This window comes from Xyrauchen texanus, chromosome 4, assembly GCF_025860055.1.
Source record: "Xyrauchen texanus isolate HMW12.3.18 chromosome 4, RBS_HiC_50CHRs, whole genome shotgun sequence".
Lineage (NCBI taxonomy): Eukaryota > Metazoa > Chordata > Actinopteri > Cypriniformes > Catostomidae > Xyrauchen > Xyrauchen texanus.
In genome coordinates, this window is record NC_068279.1 from 27,398,463 (window position 1) to 27,417,789 (window position 19,327).

At 37.0% G+C, this 19,327-nt stretch overlaps 2 protein-coding genes across 4 annotated transcripts in view; one reads left to right on the forward strand and one right to left on the reverse strand.

The window, feature by feature from the left end:
- Positions 1-15,295, forward strand: part of LOC127639714 (unconventional myosin-Ic-like) — a 33,999-nt gene extending 18,704 nt beyond the window's left edge. For 2 of the 3 annotated variants that reach the window (XM_052121908.1, XM_052121891.1), the window contains 25 exons: positions 51-164; positions 1,738-1,809; positions 1,988-2,107; positions 2,393-2,475; positions 2,681-2,786; positions 3,395-3,475; positions 3,571-3,662; positions 4,255-4,349; positions 4,470-4,516; positions 4,605-4,685; positions 5,085-5,190; positions 6,151-6,268; positions 6,451-6,564; positions 6,989-7,065; positions 7,241-7,309; positions 7,445-7,553; positions 7,632-7,791; positions 10,340-10,423; positions 12,636-12,729; positions 12,827-12,885; positions 13,014-13,149; positions 13,364-13,434; positions 13,541-13,638; positions 14,107-14,206; positions 14,426-15,295. In XM_052121908.1, coding sequence (XP_051977868.1) covers positions 51-164; positions 1,738-1,809; positions 1,988-2,107; positions 2,393-2,475; positions 2,681-2,786; positions 3,395-3,475; positions 3,571-3,662; positions 4,255-4,349; positions 4,470-4,516; positions 4,605-4,685; positions 5,085-5,190; positions 6,151-6,268; positions 6,451-6,564; positions 6,989-7,065; positions 7,241-7,309; positions 7,445-7,553; positions 7,632-7,791; positions 10,340-10,423; positions 12,636-12,729; positions 12,827-12,885; positions 13,014-13,149; positions 13,364-13,434; positions 13,541-13,638; positions 14,107-14,206; positions 14,426-14,446 — 2,307 coding nt within the window. In that variant the 3' untranslated portion in view covers positions 14,447-15,295. The remainder of the gene's footprint in view (positions 1-50; positions 165-1,737; positions 1,810-1,987; positions 2,108-2,392; positions 2,476-2,680; positions 2,787-3,394; positions 3,476-3,570; positions 3,663-4,254; positions 4,350-4,469; positions 4,517-4,604; positions 4,686-5,084; positions 5,191-6,150; positions 6,269-6,450; positions 6,565-6,988; positions 7,066-7,240; positions 7,310-7,444; positions 7,554-7,631; positions 7,792-10,339; positions 10,424-12,635; positions 12,730-12,826; positions 12,886-13,013; positions 13,150-13,363; positions 13,435-13,540; positions 13,639-14,106; positions 14,207-14,425) is intronic. The other variant, XM_052121900.1, reaches the window with a different exon arrangement.
- Positions 15,296-15,797: 502 nt separating this feature from the next.
- Positions 15,798-18,688, reverse strand: LOC127639805 (uncharacterized). Its single transcript, XM_052122056.1, has 4 exons — positions 18,533-18,688; positions 18,264-18,365; positions 17,200-17,415; positions 15,798-16,632 (listed from the first exon to the last, which is right to left on the reverse strand). The coding sequence occupies exons 1-4, from the start codon at positions 18,686-18,688 to the stop codon at positions 16,141-16,143; spliced, it is 966 nt and encodes a 321-aa protein (XP_051978016.1). The 3' UTR covers positions 15,798-16,140.
- Positions 18,689-19,327: the final 639 nt, after the last annotated feature.

Sequence of the window (19,327 nt, forward strand, 5' to 3'; positions counted from 1 at the left end):
GAGCTCAAAGTAAAATCAGTATGCACTCACAAAATTCCTTTCCTCTGTAGGAACTGATGGAGATTGTAGCCAGTGTTCTACATCTGGGTAACACACAGTTTGTTGAGGATGAGGAGGGAGAAACACAAGTCACCACTGAGCCTCAGCTCAGATATCTGTCCCAGGTGTTTAAAGCACTCATTTTTTAACTTAACTCTATTATTTCAATGCACTTAACTAATATGATTTAGTACTTAACTAATGTAATTTAGTTTATGCTGTGTTGGCCGATATGGCAATTATCTTGGACTTGCACTGACACCTAGTGTCATGGATGCAGAATAGTGTAACAGGAGTAGATTTTATTTATCAGTGCCACTGTAGACATGCACTATTTATGCATTATTCTGCCGTGATTATAGAGGGGTTCCCAGGATAAGATGAGCAGTATTTGGCTGGTCATGCAATCTCGACATGGTGGCCCCATGAGGCAACTTTTATTAGGCCACTGATATGACGAGTCTTAAAGGATTAGTTCACCCAAAAAAGAAAATTTGGTTGGTTTAGATATGTCAACTGTGGTGCCATCTTGGAACGGTGAATAAGGAGAGCTGCTTGAATTGGTTTAAATGCAAGTGAATGAGTGGTTGGTAAATGGTCTGCACTTATATAGCGCTTTTTTTAACCTTAGAGGTTACCAAAGCACTTTACACTGTGTCCCAATCACCCATTCACACACACACACTCATACACCAATGATGGCAGAGCTGCCATGCAAGGCGCTAGCCTGCCATTGGTAGCAACTTGAGGTTCAGTGACTTGCCCAAGGATACTTCGGCATGTGGAGTCACATGGGCCGGGAATCGAACCGCCAACCCTGTGATTAACAGCCGACCCGCTCTACCACCTGAGCCACAACTGGTTTATTTTTATGATGGCCATATGTAATTTTTGGTCCTTCAAATGTCTTTTATGGACCTACAGAGCTGACATATTTTTCTAAAAAGACCATACACACCTTGGATGGAATGAGGGTGAGTAAATTATGAGATAATTTTCATTTTTGGGTGATCTATTCCTTTAATCTCATCTGAGTGTACAAGATTTGAAATGTCATTTTTTTTTATACTATTCATTACTATCTGGGTAAAGCTTTTTAATAGTGCACTATTAATGTCCTGTCTCAAGTCAATTTCAATATCGTCTGAACTGTATTCTGTTTGGTAATTAGTTACCAGTGTTATTAGTAACTTGTCTCGGGTTTGTTGTGTACTATTCTTGTGTGAAGAACAAAGCTGCTCTCATACTGTTTTCTGATTTGATCTTCAGTGGGTAACGCTATTGTTTTAGACTTACATCTCAGGTACCTATGCAGGTTTAATAATCAATTCAATCCAACACACACTCACACAAATGTTGGGTTTCCATATTTTATGGGGACTTTCCATAGACATAATGATTTTTATACTGTACAAACTTTATATTCCATCCCTTAACCCTACCCCTAAACCTAACCCTCACAGAAAACTTTCTGCATTTTTACATTTTCAAAAAACATCATTTAGTATGATTTATACGCTGTTTTACTCATAGGGACCGACAAAATGTCCCCACAACGTCAAAGATTTCGGGTTTTACTAACCTTATGGGGACATTTGGTCCCCACAAAGTGATAAATACACGCTCACACACACACATACACACACATACAGTATACACATAGACAAATGGAATGTGTGTTTCTTTTTCTATCAACAGCTGCTGGGTGTGGATGGGTCAATTCTGAAAGAAGCTCTTACTCACAAGAAAATTGTTGCCAAAGGGGAGGAGGTAATATCACAACATCGCACTGTTTCTTTCTCTCTCTCAATTTCAGCTTTCAACATACTTTATGTTTGGTAATCTCGTGGCTTACACATTCCGCATTCAGTACGTTAACTGTGACACAAATGGCAGTAAACAAAGATTTGTGCAGTTCATTCTTTGTATATGTGTGTGCTTATTTCAGATGATCAGTCCATTTAGTTTAGAACAGGCTCTTTCTGCCCGTGACTCATTGGCCAAAGCCACATACGGTTGTACCTTTACCTGGCTTGTTCAGAAGATAAACCAATCATTGGCCTTTAAGGTGTGCTCCTAATTTCAATTGATAATAGTCATGACCTTGCTTTATTTAAATTGACTTATTGTTATGAATATAACAATAGTTTACTACTGTATGTTTGTTTTACACTGTATGACTTAACAATATTTGTTTGCCTTGTGTGCCAATGCCTGAAATAAATAAATAAACAAAAAAATAATAATAATAATATCATGATGTATGAATAAGATCATATTGTGTTTTTTTCTGATTTGGCTGTGCCCTCTTGTGGAGTGATGGTGGAAGATTATTATATATGTGTTTTAACAGGATGAGGTCTACTATTCCAGCAAATGTTCTTCTGTTATTGGTTTGCTGGACATATATGGATTCGAGGTCTTTCAACACAACAGGTCTGTCTGGCTCGCTTTCTTTTTCTTTGATTATCAAAAGTACTTTACAGCAGAAATAATGCGTCAAAGGAACTATTCTGCTGTTTGTTTTTATAGACCATTATAAACATGTACCACATTAAAGTAAAAGGAAAAAGAAAATTACTTTAAGACATGGAAGGAAAAAGTATTGAGGACATTCATCTCTTTCTCTTTGTGACTGTAGTTTTGAACAGTTCTGTATTAATTACTGCAATGAGAAACTGCAGCAGCTGTTTATTGAACTCACACTGAAGAGTGATCAGGAGGAGTATGAGGCTGAGGGGATCGTGGTGAGTGCATGGGATGAAAGTGATGCAGAAATGTGTAAATGGTGTATTATGTGTGTGAGAGAGTTTTTGTATTGGAAAAATGCTCACATCTACATTGCGATCACATTGCTAATGACATTATATAGAGATCTGAATGGAAGTTTAGGAGAAGCTCTTTCGTCTAATACTGTCAATCACAACCCAAAATATATAAGCAGCTGCTTACCTCACCTTTGACACTTCTTCTGGTGTCGCTTCGCCACACCAACTTCACCTTCTTTTGCAACATTTCAAACAGTTCTCATAATAATTCACATTTAAGTGTAGTGCAAGTAGTATTGCATTTACAATTACTTTGTAGAGCAGGAGGACCCTTCTCTTCCTTCATCCCTGACCTAAACTATTGTACGGGAGAGGGCACTGGGTGACCTGAGGGGGAGCTTCAAACTCAGGCACCACTGAACAATTAAAAAATTACAATATCCTATTCCTCTTAAAAACTCAGTAATATATAATATATCTGTTAAACCTAATACAAAACAATATTTAAATGAAAGCAATAGTCTAATTATACATATACATCACATAAAAAAATAAATTAAAAAATTGCATTTGTTGTTTTTGTCCAGTGGGAGAGAGTGGAATATTTCAACAACAAAATCATCTGTGACCTGGTGGAGGAGAAACATAAAGGCATCATCGCCATTCTGGTCTGTGTGCTTTCATCATGAATATCCAGTTTTTCTGTTCATCAAAGTTAAACTGAGATTGAGCTGAAGGGAATTCAATCATTTATTTTCATCAGGATGAGGAGTGCTTAAGACCAGAAGATGCCAGTGACATCAGCTTCCTGGAGAAGCTGGAGGACACCCTGGGGACCCACGCCCATTTTGTCACGTAGGAGCTTTAACACACACACACACACACACACACACACACACACACACACACACACACACACACACACACACACACACACACACACACACTGTTGAAAAAAACATTGTTCAGTATGTTTTTTAAGTGATTTGAATTATTGGGACACTAGAAATGTCCTCATTAACCACATTTATAGAATAATAAGCTTGTAATTACCAGTTTGTAACCTAAACAAAAGTCCTCGTAAAATAGTTTTTAATCAAAACTGCCAGATGTGAAGGGCGAGGAGAATTTATGCATGCTTCAGTTTTAAAAAAAAGAAGAAAAAAAAAAAAAGAGTATGCACCTGTGTATCCTTGCTCGTAGCTTCCACTCTCCTTATTCCTTTTTCTAAGTGCATTAAGGTAATTCATATGTTCTTTATGATGCCGGACTTAAGTGTATTTCTAGGCCATTGAATGGAGGACAGTGGAGTAAAGAAGGATCGATTTAAGTATTGAGAAGCACCCTCAGAGAACTCTGTGTTTCCATTGCTGGAGCAGAATGGCTCTGAATTTAGAATATCATTGGGTTGTTTTCTGGTATCTGATTGGTCAATTCCATGTTCCAGTCATAAAATGGCCAATGGGAAGATTCGCAAGGCAATTGGGCAGGAGGAATTTAGGCTGGTTCACTATGCTGGAGAGGTCAACTACAATGTCAGTGGTGAGGAGAGATCATCCCTTCATCCATCTGTCCAGTCATCGCTCTGTCTTTTTATCCATCCATACTTCAGTCTTATGCTCATTACTGCTGTTACAACAGATTTTTTTCCTTTATTTTCAGGGTTTCTAGAAAAAAATAATGACCTGCTGTACAGACACTTGAAGGAGGTACAGTGTTTTTAAAGTTAATTTTTGGGTGTGATGTTATGACTGAAAAATGTATGTTTTACAATGAACCCTGCGTGTTTCATTGCAGGTGATGTGTCGGTCAGAGAATCGCATCATTAGTCAGTGTTTCCATGTGGATGAGTTGATGGATCGGAGAAGACCAGAGACGGTTAGACACACACACACACACACACACACACACACACACACACACACACACACATGTTGGTGCAGCAATCCTTATGTGGACTCTCCACAGACATAAAATTTTTTATACTTTTATATAGATTCTGTCCCCTAACCCTCACAAAAAATGTTTTTTTAAGCAATTTAATTATGGGGACACTAGAAATGTCCTCATAAACCACATTCATAGCATAATACCCTTGTAAATTACCAGTTTGTAACCTAAATAAAAGTCCTCGTAAACCACCCAAACCCACCCATACACACACACACACACACACACACACACATTACAAAGAAACACATATACAGTTATTAACTCACTGGTTTTTAACACAAACTTATTAACACTTACTGATTAAGTCTGGTTGTCTCTACTCAGGCTGCCACACAGTTTAAGATCAGTTTGGCTAAACTAATGGAGATTTTGATGTCTAAGGAACCAGCGTATATCCGCTGTATAAAACCCAATGATGCCAAACAGCCAGGTATGTTGTACTGGTAGAGCGTTTAATTGACCAGGCCAATTAATCTGCTGATTTTTTGATTTTTGGTTATTCACATCAATCCGGGTGGCAGAGGACAAGTCTCAGTTGCCTCCGCTTCTGATCATGATACATCTTATCATGTGGCTCGATGTGCATGACACCGCCGAGACTCACAGCCTGTGGAGGCTCATGCTATTCTCTGCGATCCACGCACAACTTACCACGCACCCATTGAGAACGAGAACCACTTATCATGACCATGAGCAGGTTACCCCATGTGACTCTACCTTCCCTAGCAACCGGGCCAATTTGGTTGCTTAGGAGACCTGGTTGGAGTCACTCATCACACCCTGAATTCAAAATCGCGACTCCAGTGGTGGTAGTCATCATCAATACTCGCTGAGCTACACAGGCCCCCACGATTTTTGGATTTTCTTGATATTATTAGCATTGTCTGATAATTGTGCCTACTTGGCAGATGTGCTATTTGTTTTAAATGTATACCTTTGGCAGCTACAATGGACCAGTGCATTCAAGATATAAATTTCTGCCAGTATGTGGGTTGGGAATCAAACCCACGATTTTGGCATGGCTAGCACCATGATTTACCAGTTGTGCTACATGAAGGATACTCTCCTTGGTCCCTAGTGCTAAAATCTACCATTAGCCTTGTCACCAAATGATGCATTTTGTAGTTCAATACCCAATCCAACAATTATTCTGAAAAAACATTTGGTGCAGTAGCATGATGAGTGACTTTGAGTCCCTGCTCGAGTTCGTCTCCTAATACCATCTCTTCTCTTCTCTCCTGTCCTGTTTTCCTATTCTTTTTCATATTGAAAAAAGACAAAAATACGAAATTAGAAAAATAGTTAAGAAAATGTCTGTTTCGTATGTGATTTCATAAAATATACTGCATTCTATTCTCCACCCTCCATCTGTCACTCTCTGTCTCATCAGGTAGGTTTGATGAGGTTTTGATCAGGCGTCAGGTGAAGTATTTGGGTTTGATGGAGAATCTGAGAGTGAGGAGAGCTGGATTTGCATACAGAAGAAACTACAAAGTGTTCTTAGAGAGGTTAGTCTCTCATACAGTTGCATGCAGACAATATTTTTTAGTAACACATGGCAAGGTTCTGCCACTGTCCTTTGCAATTTTTATATATATATATATATATATATATATATATATATATATATATATATATATATATTTTTTTTTTTTTTTCAGTTTGTTTTGGCATATGTTTACTTGTGCAGGTATAAGTCTCTGTGTCCAGACACCTGGCCAAACTGGCATGGAAAACTTTCAGAGGGAGTTGCCACTCTGGTGAAACACCTCAACTACAAACCTGAGGAATACAAATTGGGCAGGTGAGAGGGGTAAAGAGAAGAACAGATATATGGATAGATGGATGGTTGAGAAACTGTGAACAGTGTTGCAGTAGAGAGAAAAGTAAGGCTGGGTAGGATAGATTGGTCACAATGCTTGCATTATTTTGAATATAATGTACTAAATAAGAAAAGGATTTGTGTGGTTGAGGAAAAGTGAAACAGAAATGGTGTGGTGTCCTCATCATGTTCTGGAAGTGAAAGGGACATCACTCTGGACACCCTGGACATCAACAACACCTTATGCATGCACAGGAGAGAGACCTGGGAAGAGCTAGTGGTGACAAGGCACTATTAACATAAGATGCCCCTCCACTTCTTGCTCTGGAATGGCAATGAGTGAGGTTGGGCCGATGATGATGATTCGATTAAAAAAAACTGATCATAATTTTGTCCTTCTTCTTAGGTCCAAAATCTTTATCCACTTCCCACGGACTCTGTTTCTGACTGAGGATGCACTTGAGGCCCGGAAACAAACAATCGGTAAGCCAGAGGTTGACAGTGTTGATGATGGTGAAGAGTAGAATGATAATCATTGTTCTTTCACCACAACCAGTTGCTGGCAATGCAAGTTGTTCTGGAATGTTTTGGTCATTTTCCTGGTTTTTTAAACTTAGTAGGCTCACATTTTGACCTGGAAATGGGTTGTCTTTTTTAGCCATCACTCTGCAAACTTCTTGGAGGGGCTACAGTGAGCGAGCCAAGTACCATCGCATTCGCCAAGCAGGTAACCTTTACAAATAGACAGAATGCAGAGGCAGGAATAAAAGGTTACATCCAGTCAATTATAAATACTGTAGGTTTGCAGTCTTAATGCTTTGCGTGTGTTACAGCCCATGTGTTTGTCAAATTTAACTCACAGTAATTGTTATCCAGTCATGGTGGAGAGGGGTCAAAGGTCGCAGGAAAGCCCAGTGTCGTAGACAAGCAGCCAACACAATACGGAAGTATGAGTGTGTTTGTGTATGTAGGTGAATAAGTTGCTCAGTGTAATTGATTTGGTCACTGATTATTCCATCATCATTTTCATGTTTTTCTCGCTTTCACAGGTTCATCAAAGGCTTCATCCTGCGCAATGAGCCTCGTTGCCTTGACAATGAGTACTTCCTTGACCACGTGCGATTCTCTTTCTTGATGAAAGTGAAACGGAATCTGCCAAAGAGTGTGCTCGACAAGAGCTGGCCAAGACCACCGCCTTCACTCACTGAGGTATTAAAAACTTTCCCTTAAAGTGACATGTGGAACATTTAGTGTAGGCCTCCACTCTCACTTACTTGTGTAAATGGATGAAGATGGATGCCACAATCGAACTCTCAGTGCTGATGTAACATTTTGCTGGACTTAAATATTCTGTAACTGGTTCTGTGTGGACACATGATTACTCATCTGTTGAATTCCATAGGAACTTCCAGTGCAATGATTCATGCAAGATTAAGGGGTCGGCAAAATTTTTGACATGGAGTGTCATTTTCTATTTGCCTGTTCAGTAACTGCGGCACCCCCCACATATTAAGTTTTTTGCACCTGCATTCCAATCTACATGTTGATGTAATCCTTCCTCATGATCATGCAGCGTGTTTTCATCAGCTGAATGGGAGACTAAACACTCCTGTGCAAGCCATTCGGGCATCACCAGCCAATCTATTGTTTAGACATTTTCGGTGAATAGGGCTAAGTATAGTGAGTACTGAGTTTGAGGGGCTTGAACAAGCATGCAGTTCATGTCTTTTATTCTATTTCAGTAAATGTTTTTATTATTATTATTATTATTTTCACTTTTCGAAATGGAGAGAAAATGTGGAGAAGAGGCGGGAAGTGGATCAGGAACATCTCCCACGTGAGCACCACAGCTCAGTGTGAAACATGTGATAACTGCTTGGCCATAGCTTTAACAGCATGTACCTAGTTAATAGCTGAACAGCTACACAGGGAATAAAAACGGTTCAAGGAACAGAAATGAAAACTGAAAACGAACATATTTTAATGCAGAACATAACTGAAAATGGGAACGAAATCCCTTTCAATTGTTCTGGAGTGAAAACATTATTTTTAAATGCTGGTAGCTGGTTAATAACCGGTTAATTTTGTCACAAAATTTATTTCATGAAACCAAAGACCATAAGGTTTATCACAGTAAATTTTCAGAATAACACCACCTGTTGCCTGAAAAAACGAGTCTACTCTATTTTTAGTAGAACACAAGCGTGCTCTTTGATTCTGAAGGAAACCGCTAGTTTAAAAGCCAATGTAAAAAAAAAAATAAAATTGTTAAATGTATGTGCATGGAGGAGAGAGATTTAGGCTATTAATTGATTTTAGATGGCCAAAATGAAAATTGAAATGTTTTAACTACTTTGGGATATATTTAATATTAAGAATACATTTATTGAAAAGATGTTACTTTATGTCGGCTACTGTATACTATTTTTGCTATGATTTTTATCCTGAAAATTCCTCCACATGGGAAACATTTCATGGCTTATTTTGGCTTATTTTTGCATGAGGCAAGTGCCTAATTTTAGCTTGTTTTTCCAAAATGGGTGCCTTGTTTCTCTAGAGAGATATGGAAACACTGATACTGGAATATCATCCACCCTTAGCACAGAGCACTGTCATTTTAAAAAGAACGATATTAACTGTTATTTTATTTCATTCTAACCATTTAGAAAGAAGGCGAACCGTTATGAAAAAATACAGTTTCTGCTAACATGAAAAATATTTCGTTTTTATTCCCTCATGCTACACTCCCTGTAACTTGTTGATCTGGTGCAGGGCTCAAGTTGAGGGGGGATACGAGGGGATGCCATCCCCCTTGTTGCAAGAAATACAAAAAGCTTCCCCCTTGTAAAACCACCATCCCCTTTAGACCAATTCTGTGATGTATTACTTTGAACTAATTATGCAAGTAAAATATGTAATATTTAATTTTAATACGTTTGATAAATAACAGACTTTAAATAAGGATGATTAGCCAGTCAGAATATATTTCGACATGTGTGAGTTTACCATATTTCTATAGTAAAGTCATCAAAACTAGGGAATAACATAAATGGAACTATGGGTATTATGTGACTAAACAAAATCCAAAATAAATCAAAACTGTGTTATATTTTAGCATCTTCAAAATAGTCACCCTTTGCCTAGATGTACTCTTGACATTTTCTCAACCAACTTCTTGAGGAATCACCCTGGGAGGCTTTTTAAAGAGTATTGAAGGAGTTCCCATCTATGTTGTGGACTTACTGGCTGCTTTTCTTTATTATTTGATCGAAGTCATGAATTTAAAAAAACGTTGAAATGAAATAAATTAATATGTTGGCACAAATATTTTTTTGTCTACAAAACAAATTTAAAATATTTAAGTATATGACTTCAGATCAAAATAATTTTAAGATCATGAGAAACATTTCAGTCAAGTGTTTCAAAACTTTTGACCAGTAGTGTGTGTACATGAGATATATAGTGCAATAATGTAAATAAATATCTCATGTACATATGTAAATTCTCATATTTAATTCGATAAATGTACACACCCCTACAGTACCTTGCACATACATTACCACTTGCACATGTACATACGCCGTTCTTTTAAATGTCCTATTATTTGTCTATTTATACTCTTACCTTGTTTTATATTCTGTATCTCACTGTAATGTTCTCTGTGTACTTGTTTCTCCCATCACCAAAAAAATTGTGTTTACATGAGAACACTTGGCAATAAAGCTCATTCTGATTCTGATTCTGTCTCCACCTGCAGGCATCTGAGCACCTTCACAGAATCTGCATGCACAACCTAGTCAATGACTACATCACGAAAATCCAGCCGGAGTGGAAGAAGCAGGTAACACCAAGGCTGTGGGATATAGGGATTTTTAGGATTTTATTTTTTTAATAAACACATTAAAATAATTTGGATAGGTTTTCCTAAAATTGTAGGGAAGTCTTGAGGAAGTCTTGAGAAACAACACTGGATAGTGTCATACTTATTTATAAACCATGAGGGCCTTCATCTCAGCAACCCCTGAACGCCAAGCCACATTTGGATTATTTTAACTATTTGAGAACCTAGCTGTGCATGGTAACACTTTTGTTTTTTGTAAGCTGCCACTGAGCAATTTAATATTAACAGATATCAGTACCTTTTAACATTACACAGATAGGCTATACTCTTGCTGAAAAAATTTAAGTGGCTATGATCTAGTGTGCTGTGTAGTTTTTTGAGGCTTTTTTTAACCTAAAATGTGGACATGTTCTTGTCTGCTGTGCGCAAAGGGACCTGGTAGTTACAAGACTGGCATACATTTGATTGATATTGTAATCATGTTTAAAGATTATGTGCGAGTGTTATGAATGCACTGATAATATAATATATAACTTATACTGTAAGATCTATTATGCTTTCTTGTTGGATGATAATAGGAAAGCCGCCCTTCCGGGGGTCCGGTGTGTATGCACATGCACGGTGCACAGGGGTGTGAGAGAGAATTGAGGGAAAGATTTTGAGAAAGAATTGCACTTTAGCTTCGTTCTGCCTCTTACCTGTTTTACGGCCAAGAATAAATCTCAGAAAAGCAGAATGACTCTCATTCATTAAAAGGGATTGTTACAGTAATATAGTAGCCTATGTTGTATTACACAGTGACGTTATGCATGTAATCAAAAGAAAAAGAAAAAAACTTTCGCTGAAACCTGCTCAAACTCGTTTAAAAAATATATTTTCAGAACACCCACTGAACACTGTGTATTAGGTAAAGTCTATTTATCTGTGCCAGTGCTTTGTGCGGCCCTCAAAAACCCATGAAGATAGGGAGACCAGATGTCCCTATAAAATCAGGACAGTCCTGATTTTATGAGTTTTATTTTACAGCGTCCCCACAGAGTGACAGACTTTTGCCCTGATAATCAGTCTTAGCCTAATATTTTATGAAAATTATCATTGCTGTGCTTTGTGCTTTTTCTGTATTGAAAAACTTGCGATGAATAATGAGAGAATCGTTCAATCACGAAGTCTCAGTATAAGCTGTGGATTTTTTCCACAGTGCTGATCTTCCCCCCTTAATAATCACCCCTCCCACCTCTGCTGCTGTCCGTCAGCCCAAAAGAAAAGTTTACTCATGTGCTTGAAGCCAAAAACCGGGGAGGGAGAGATGATATTAGCACAGGTCAAGGTAATCAAATAGCAAAAAAAATAACAAATAAAAATGCGTCCCCATCCTAATATTTGTACATCCTCTCACATACCATCAGTAAAATCTCAACCCTGTATCAACGAGCCATGCTATGTCATAAAACACTATATGTACAGGATTCATTTTATGTGGGGCAATGTAATGATTGCCAGAGCTTCTCATTGATTTTAATCCCGTCCAAAACAGGCATATCAGTATTTTTTACTGATTTATTTTTTTGACTTTTTCTGGAAATGCACACAACAATTAAGATTCCGATGTTTTATCTTCTATTATATGCCTTAAAATAACCCAGGTAAAGGTGTCCCACTGCAAATTGACATGCTGTAAAATGCCAGTGAATCTGTGCTGTCTGTGAGCACTTTAACTATTGTTGTTTCTGAAGTTTTCTGTGTCTTAAGTCATTGGTCAAAGACACCAGAAAATTAAAAGATCCTCAAGTAAACACTTAAGAAAAACATGCATCAACCTATATATGCAACAGCCAGCAACTATTTAAAGAGAAAGAACGGATAATATTTTCTTTTGGTTCGGAAAAGTGTAGCTCTGCATTTTGGGATATATTTTCCAGAAGTAGGCTACAAATAAAATTACATAACTTGAATGTATTGTTCATCTTTTTAAATTTAAGTCAGTAATAGAGCATTGCAATCTGTTGTAATTCATCAAATATTCCAATACATGGATCATGCCGATATTTTTCATGGTCATCTGGTCATCCTACATATCCCACTACAGCACCCCCAACATAAAGCATCTTCCCATGGCCCTTGGTAACACATTTGTATTAGAACATACACAAACAATCATACACATTCACAGATAAATACATTTACTGTATCTGTTTTCTCACTCTATCTGCAGCTGGAACAGAAGGTTCTTGCCAGTGCAATCTTTAGTGGCCAAAAGGACTGCTACCCTCAAAGTGTTCCCAAACTTTTTGTAGCCACCCGTCTAGGTAATATTAACACAGAAATAAAAAGTAATTGACCGTGTAAAGCACACATACACACAAACAAATACAGGCATTCAGTGATACATTTTTACTACTGCAGAGACTGATGAGATCAACCTTAAAATACTGCAAACCCTTGGAAAAGACAACAAGGTGAAGGTAAAAGTTTTTTTTTAAGTTTATGTCTGGAAAAAATCCTTTTCTGTATGTATTTCATATAATTGGTTTGTGTGTGTCTTTCATTTTATTGTTTGCTTTGATTCAGGTTCCCTTTCTCTCTTTTTCAGTATGGTGTTGATGTCATTAAGTATGATCGTCATGGTTTCCGTGCACGTGTGCGCCAGCTGCTGTTGACCACTTCAGCTGCTGTGCTGGTGCAGGAAGCAAAAATCAAACAATGCATCGACTACAGCGCATTGCTGGGTAATGTTACTATAATAAAGCTCTCTCCATTGTTGCATAGTATGACAATAAATGTTTAATACCCCTGTGTTACAACACATCTAATTGTTAGGTAATCATACTCTTCCCCAATTCTCATCAATATCAGACTACCATTGCACTATTAACTGGGCAATACTCTACAATACATTCAAATTTTGAGAGGGTTTAATACTTATTTTCTTTCTTTTTGTAGGTATCTCTGTTAGTTCCCTCAGCGATGGGTTCTTTGTTTTGCATATTCCCACAGCTGACAGTAAACAGAAGGTTAGAGAGAACTACTGTCTTGTCAGAGCCCCGTCATGCTCTGTCATTGTCTTTGATGTCCAGCCCTCTGTTGTTTAAAATTGACCTTTGGCCTTCTGATCTCCAGGGTGACCTGGTGCTTCAGTGTGATCATGTGATTGAGACCGTCACCAAGCTGGCCATCATGGCAGACAAGATACACAATATCAACATCAGTCAGGACAGGTGTGTGTGTGTGTGTGCTGTGGCAGGTTCTGGCACAGACAACAAATGTTTTTGCCAGTGTATAGGATAAGGGGCGGGTGTTGTTCCCACACACAGCTCTCAGACTTGCACTCCACTTTTCTATCTCTCGTCCAGGCTCTACAGTGGAGTGAAATCACCAAATAAAATGCAACCAAAAGCACTCCCGATTCTGATGTACATCTGCTTATGCACACTTGCAAATTTACTGGGTTTATTTAAAACAAAAATGACACATTCAGAGTTTTAAACCCAGGATCCCACAATCTCAAATCAAGTATCATACTTCTGGACCAACAAACCTTGTGACAACAACAACGATTTTATTATTTGATGTTGTTTAATTTATGTGTCCTTTGTCAAATATTTGTTCAGTATAGTACTGCAACCAAAGTGTTACACAGTTAAGCTTTTATACCTTTCAAACTCAATACATTTATTTCTGTCCAGAATCAGGTTTGCCATCGCAAGGGGAAAGGAGGGAGTAATAGATTTCACATGTGGTTCAGATCTTCGAGTGATCAAGACCAAGAATGGACACCTGTCTGTGGTGAGACCTGCACACACACTTGCACTGTTGAGAAAATATGAGACTACCGAAGTGGATTGGTTTTGATTAGGAAAGTAGAAAGTGAAGGAGCAGAGAAAAAAGTTGATATCAGGAGGAGTAGGTTCAGAGACAACAACATTTATTATTTAACTTATTTAAGTGGTTGACTAATTTATCTGGATGTACGTAAACATTAAAACTCTGATCCCTCTTTTACAGACTACCCCACGAATCTCATGATCAGCCAATGAGAGCTCAGTTGCTGGAGGGGTCAAACAGTGGACAAATCACTTCAGAGGAGTACTTTAGCCGATCACAACACAGAGCCACACACTACACAGCCAGATAACACGTTTTTATGCTTAATTTCAATTCAAAGCCACATATCAGTGATTAGTTCTTATATATACAATATACTGTGTACATTGTCATGACTCTGTAAGCAATGTCATATTTTCTCTCAGCTGGTCAATCAAATTAATTTGTTTTACTTTTATTATGTTATAGTAATTCTAGCTTTAATTAAAATATACTAAATAGTTTTTATTATCTAATTAGCTAGCTAATCTAGTAAGATTTTAAATAACAATAGCTGATATAGTGCTCCACAAATAGCACCACAATCTATTAAAAAAGTTTTAACCCTCCATATTTTTAAGTATTTTTGTATTATATATAGATAAAAGAAAGACTTTCGATATTTAGTATTGAATGCAATGGCCAATGAGCAATATGAATGCCTGTTGTGCAGAAGCGTTGTTGTTTTGTTTAATGTTCTCTCTAAAATATTGAATAGACATCAAATAACCATTGTTTCAAGAAGTGATTTGACAGAGATGGGTTACAGCATGTCTTAATCCAGGTTGCGTTAAGTGTGTTTATGTTTTAATTTTGTCTGAAATAACGTTGTCACACACACACACACACACTGCAACTGCTTCTCAGTATTTTTATTCAGTGCTTGTGATACAGATTGTACAAAACATACAGTAATATTTTACTTTTGTATTGCCTTTAATTGTTTATAAAAAAATAAATATTGCATGAAATAAACTTGGCACACATTTCACATAAACAAAATAAATATTTTAATAAATAAGAAGAGGTGGAAAGTACTGGGAAAAGACATCAAAAAAGGGGATATAAAGTTAATCTCTTATTCTTTCCTCTGACTGGCTGATTATCAGTGGAGGAGGGAAGTGGGGTGTTTGGGGAATTTTTATTTTCGAGAATGGCTGACTAACTTTTTTGTTGTTGTTTTTGTGAGAAAAAAAACTACTGTTTAAAGTGCTTAAAATTTCAAACAAAGCCTCATTAATGAATTATATATATATATATATATTAATCCTATTCACCCAATAATGTTATATAAAAAAAGAAGACATATATTATTGGTCAAGTAATAGTGCTTTGGCAATAATGATAACTTAGAGTTCATTTTTAAAAATCCAAAAAGGATCTTAAGAGAGAATTTGATTGTTTCTATATAAGAATACTGCATACAAATGCTATAAATTCTTTGAATTTGTTCCTGGTATCTTTGAAATAAAAGTTCTAGCTGCCTGCTCATATTCTCACATACTGAGTAATTTCCAGTACATGGATATGCTTATAAAATATTAAATATAAAATTCAAAATACAATCTCATCTAAAGGTAAAACATTCACACTCATCTCAAGGTGTGTACCTCTCATTGGCCTTGATGAAGTAAACATAAAGCTCATAAATTATTCTAATAAATATAACCGTTTCTAAACAAGGTAAACAACAACTTTGACACTGTGAAGTTGTTTGTGTATATGAATGTTAGTGTATTCAATTATGTGAGAGTGTGCATGTCTGTTATGTGAGACTTAGTTTTGCTTTTTTTCCCCCAAGGTTTTTTGCTTTTTATTGATGTTTCCTCAATTGTTTAACGGCTTATGTGTGTTTGTCAGTATTTAGCTTGGAGCAATGTGTAATCTCGTGCCAATCTGCTCAAGTACCGTTCTAGATCTCTCAGTATAACATACCCTCTCAGATGCTGAACCCATCGTGATGACCCTAAAGAACCAGCTGTTGTCTGGTGGTTGTCTACAGAGAGTGGGCTTCCCCTGGAATGAGAGATTGTTGATGTCTGAGTGGACTTTGGGGGTCTAGTGGTCACTGTGACACCCACAGAGGTCCTCTCTGTCTTTGCAGTCAATCCTCGGTATGGAAGCTTCATGTTGGAGGACATTGAGGTTGATTCTGTGGTAAAGTGTGTGGAGCTGCGAGGAGTGTCAGTGTGAAATGAAGTCTGGAGCTTCTTACTGCTGGTTGGAGTGGAGCTTGCTGTGGAATGATGGATGCTGGGAATCAGAGTTGGAGTGGAGTGCAGGGGAGAGTGAATTGGGGATTTTGTGGATGTAGACTCAGGATCCTGTCTGATACTCAAACTGATCAACTGCAGACAGAGAATGAGAAGCATGAGTTTTAATCTTTTAGTTTCTTAATCTGTCTCTGTTGCTTTAGAACAGACATTTTCAAACTGGGTCTGAGGACCCTATAGAAATGGAGACCTAGTTTAGAATATTACAGAATAATAAAGCAAACTCATCTAAAATTAAATATGTGGTCTCTGCACAACAGGATCATGCACAAAGATTATGATAAACACTACATGTTAATGTCTTAACCATGAATGTTATTTTTCTTAGATTTAAATACATTTAAAAACATGTTTCTATGTGCCCAAAAAAAAAAAACCCTTGGAATTTTTGTAGATATTCTGCCAGGAGCCCCTTTGTTTTGTAATGACAACTCAAGACATACGTAATGATTGGGTCATTAGAGTTGTGCAATACTGTGAATACTGTACTTGTAAAGGCATGCATAATGTTTGTCATTGTGTAAACACTGTGCTTACAGTATAAGGCTACTACTGTATATAATGTGCTAATACAGTGCATAGGCTACGTGCATTACAAATGACATCTTTGTTGAATCTATTACATATCTAACAAGTGTTTACCTGAGAGTTGACTTGTCTCATTAGGTCCCGCAGATCTATTTGTAGACCCTTAAAACTTTGACATAAGGTGGGCTGGGGCCTTCCTCGCTTGTCTCTTCTCTGCTCTCTTCTGTCTTTCATCTGATCCATCTCTCTCTCAAGCTGCTGCCGCTGATACTCCAGGTGAGTCCAGAAGGTGTGGAGATGGCGAGAGGCTAAACGCAAACGCTCAATTTCCTAATCCAAACACATTTAGTTAAAACCTAACCTTATGCTGTATTTTCATGACAGTTGTGCACATTTTACTCCACAATAAATTATATATTCACACAGAAACACTCCCCGGCCACTTTATTAGGTACACCTGCAAATCTACAATATTTTGTGTATTTCTGTAACTGCTGATCTCCTGGGATTTTCATGCACAAAGGTCTCTAGTGTATAGACAATGTGTGAAAACAAAATACATCCAACGAGCGGTTGTTCTGTTGGCGAAAACGGCTCAGGGGTCAGAGGAGAATGGCCGGACTGGTCCAAGCTGATTTTAAACATTGCACTTCTGCCACATGAACGGCTGATTAAATAAACGTATGAATAATAGATGTACAGGTGTACCTAATAAAGTGGCCGGTGTGTGTGTGTGTGTGTATATATATATATATATATATATATATATATATATATATATATATATATATATATACAGTGTAATTATTAATTTTTATAATTTACATTTATACAGTAGGCCTACATCATAGTGGTTTCTTGGTACTTTTCATTTTCACAGATTTTTATAAATTGTACATGAAAAATGTTATGTAATAGTTAAAAACAATTACTGTGGGGTAATGAGAATAGTTCAAACAAAAGGAATCGTAATAATAGTGTTCTGAAATTGAATGTCACAACGCAAAAAGGAAAACAACAACCCTTAATGGTCCTAAATATAGGGTTTATTTGTTTCGTAAGAATCACCCACTGTTTAAATATGTATATTCTACAACAAGTAAATAAGCAAAATAAAATAATAATAATAATAATAATAAAAAACAACAACAACAACAAAAAAGTGATTGCAGACAAACCTTCATGTGTAGCCAGGTCCGGTAATTTACAGTGACGGCAGGTAGTGTGCGCACCATGCGTTCTCTGTATTCAAAGAGCTCGTCTCCAAACAGCTGTTGTTTCTGTCCATAAATGAAAATATATTGAATTGTTTTTATACAAAAAGAACCATATGCCAATATAATGTACAATGTATAATGTAATAATACAAATAATAAATTGGGCGTTTATCCACAATGACCAATCGTTTGTTTAGGTTTCTCCGTCTTTAGAAGGTGTATTTACTTACGTATCGAGACAGCAGTTGTTGCACACAGGCGCGAATAGTGCGTGTTAGTCGCAGTGAATTGGAGAAAGGCACCCTGTGGCCAAGAGGGGAAGAGCAGCTCTGGTACACCATACACATCAGGAGGATGCATATAACAGTCCGACAATGACAATACATCTGGGATAAAAATGTACTATTTATTAATCATTCAAACCAATGATTCTTCTAACATTATATTCAATTAGTCATTTACATTACAGCCTAACGTCTAATTTGAATTAAACCATTTTTTATATGAAAGTCTACTTACATTAAAGATTTTTAAGTTAACAAATATCCTGTATTGTTTCTGTTTAGATTGATGGATAAGAAAGGGAAGATCACATTGGCGCTCACCTCAAACTATCAGGATTTGATCTTTCAGTCTTCAGCAGTGATTTGATTTGAGATAACATCTTTATATAGGTTTATTTGCTCTGACACTTCGTTTCAGTTTCGATTTAAGTGGGAATACCAACATTTTACGTTTTGTTCTCCTTTCTGGTCTCAGAATACTCATCGCATTGGAGTTCCAGGAAGTAGGCTACAGTGATATTTTATAGCCTATATACCTTCTGTATTGTCCACAATGAAAAAATGATTTTTAAATAGAAATATTATTTCTAAGAAATTTTATATGAATGGTTAAAATGTTTTGAACTACATAGGCCTGCAACTTAAAAAAAGGATGCATGAAACCTTTTTAACAGGCTATAGCCTATTATAAAGCTATATTTAGTTTCATAAGTGTTGTTTAATTAATATACATTTAAAAGT

Excerpts from the sequence above, each read along its gene's own strand:
- LOC127639805 (XM_052122056.1), bottom strand. The coding sequence starts at position 18,688 with ATGTATTGTCATTGTCGGACTGTTATATGCATCCTCCTGATGTGTATG. Across the intron at positions 18,366-18,532 it reads AACAACTGCTGTCTCGATAC|AAACAACAGCTGTTTGGAGA; the intron begins GTAAGTAAATAC and ends ATTTATGGACAG. Across the intron at positions 17,416-18,263 it reads GGACCTGGCTACACATGAAG|GAAATTGAGCGTTTGCGTTT; the intron begins GTTTGTCTGCAA and ends TGTTTGGATTAG.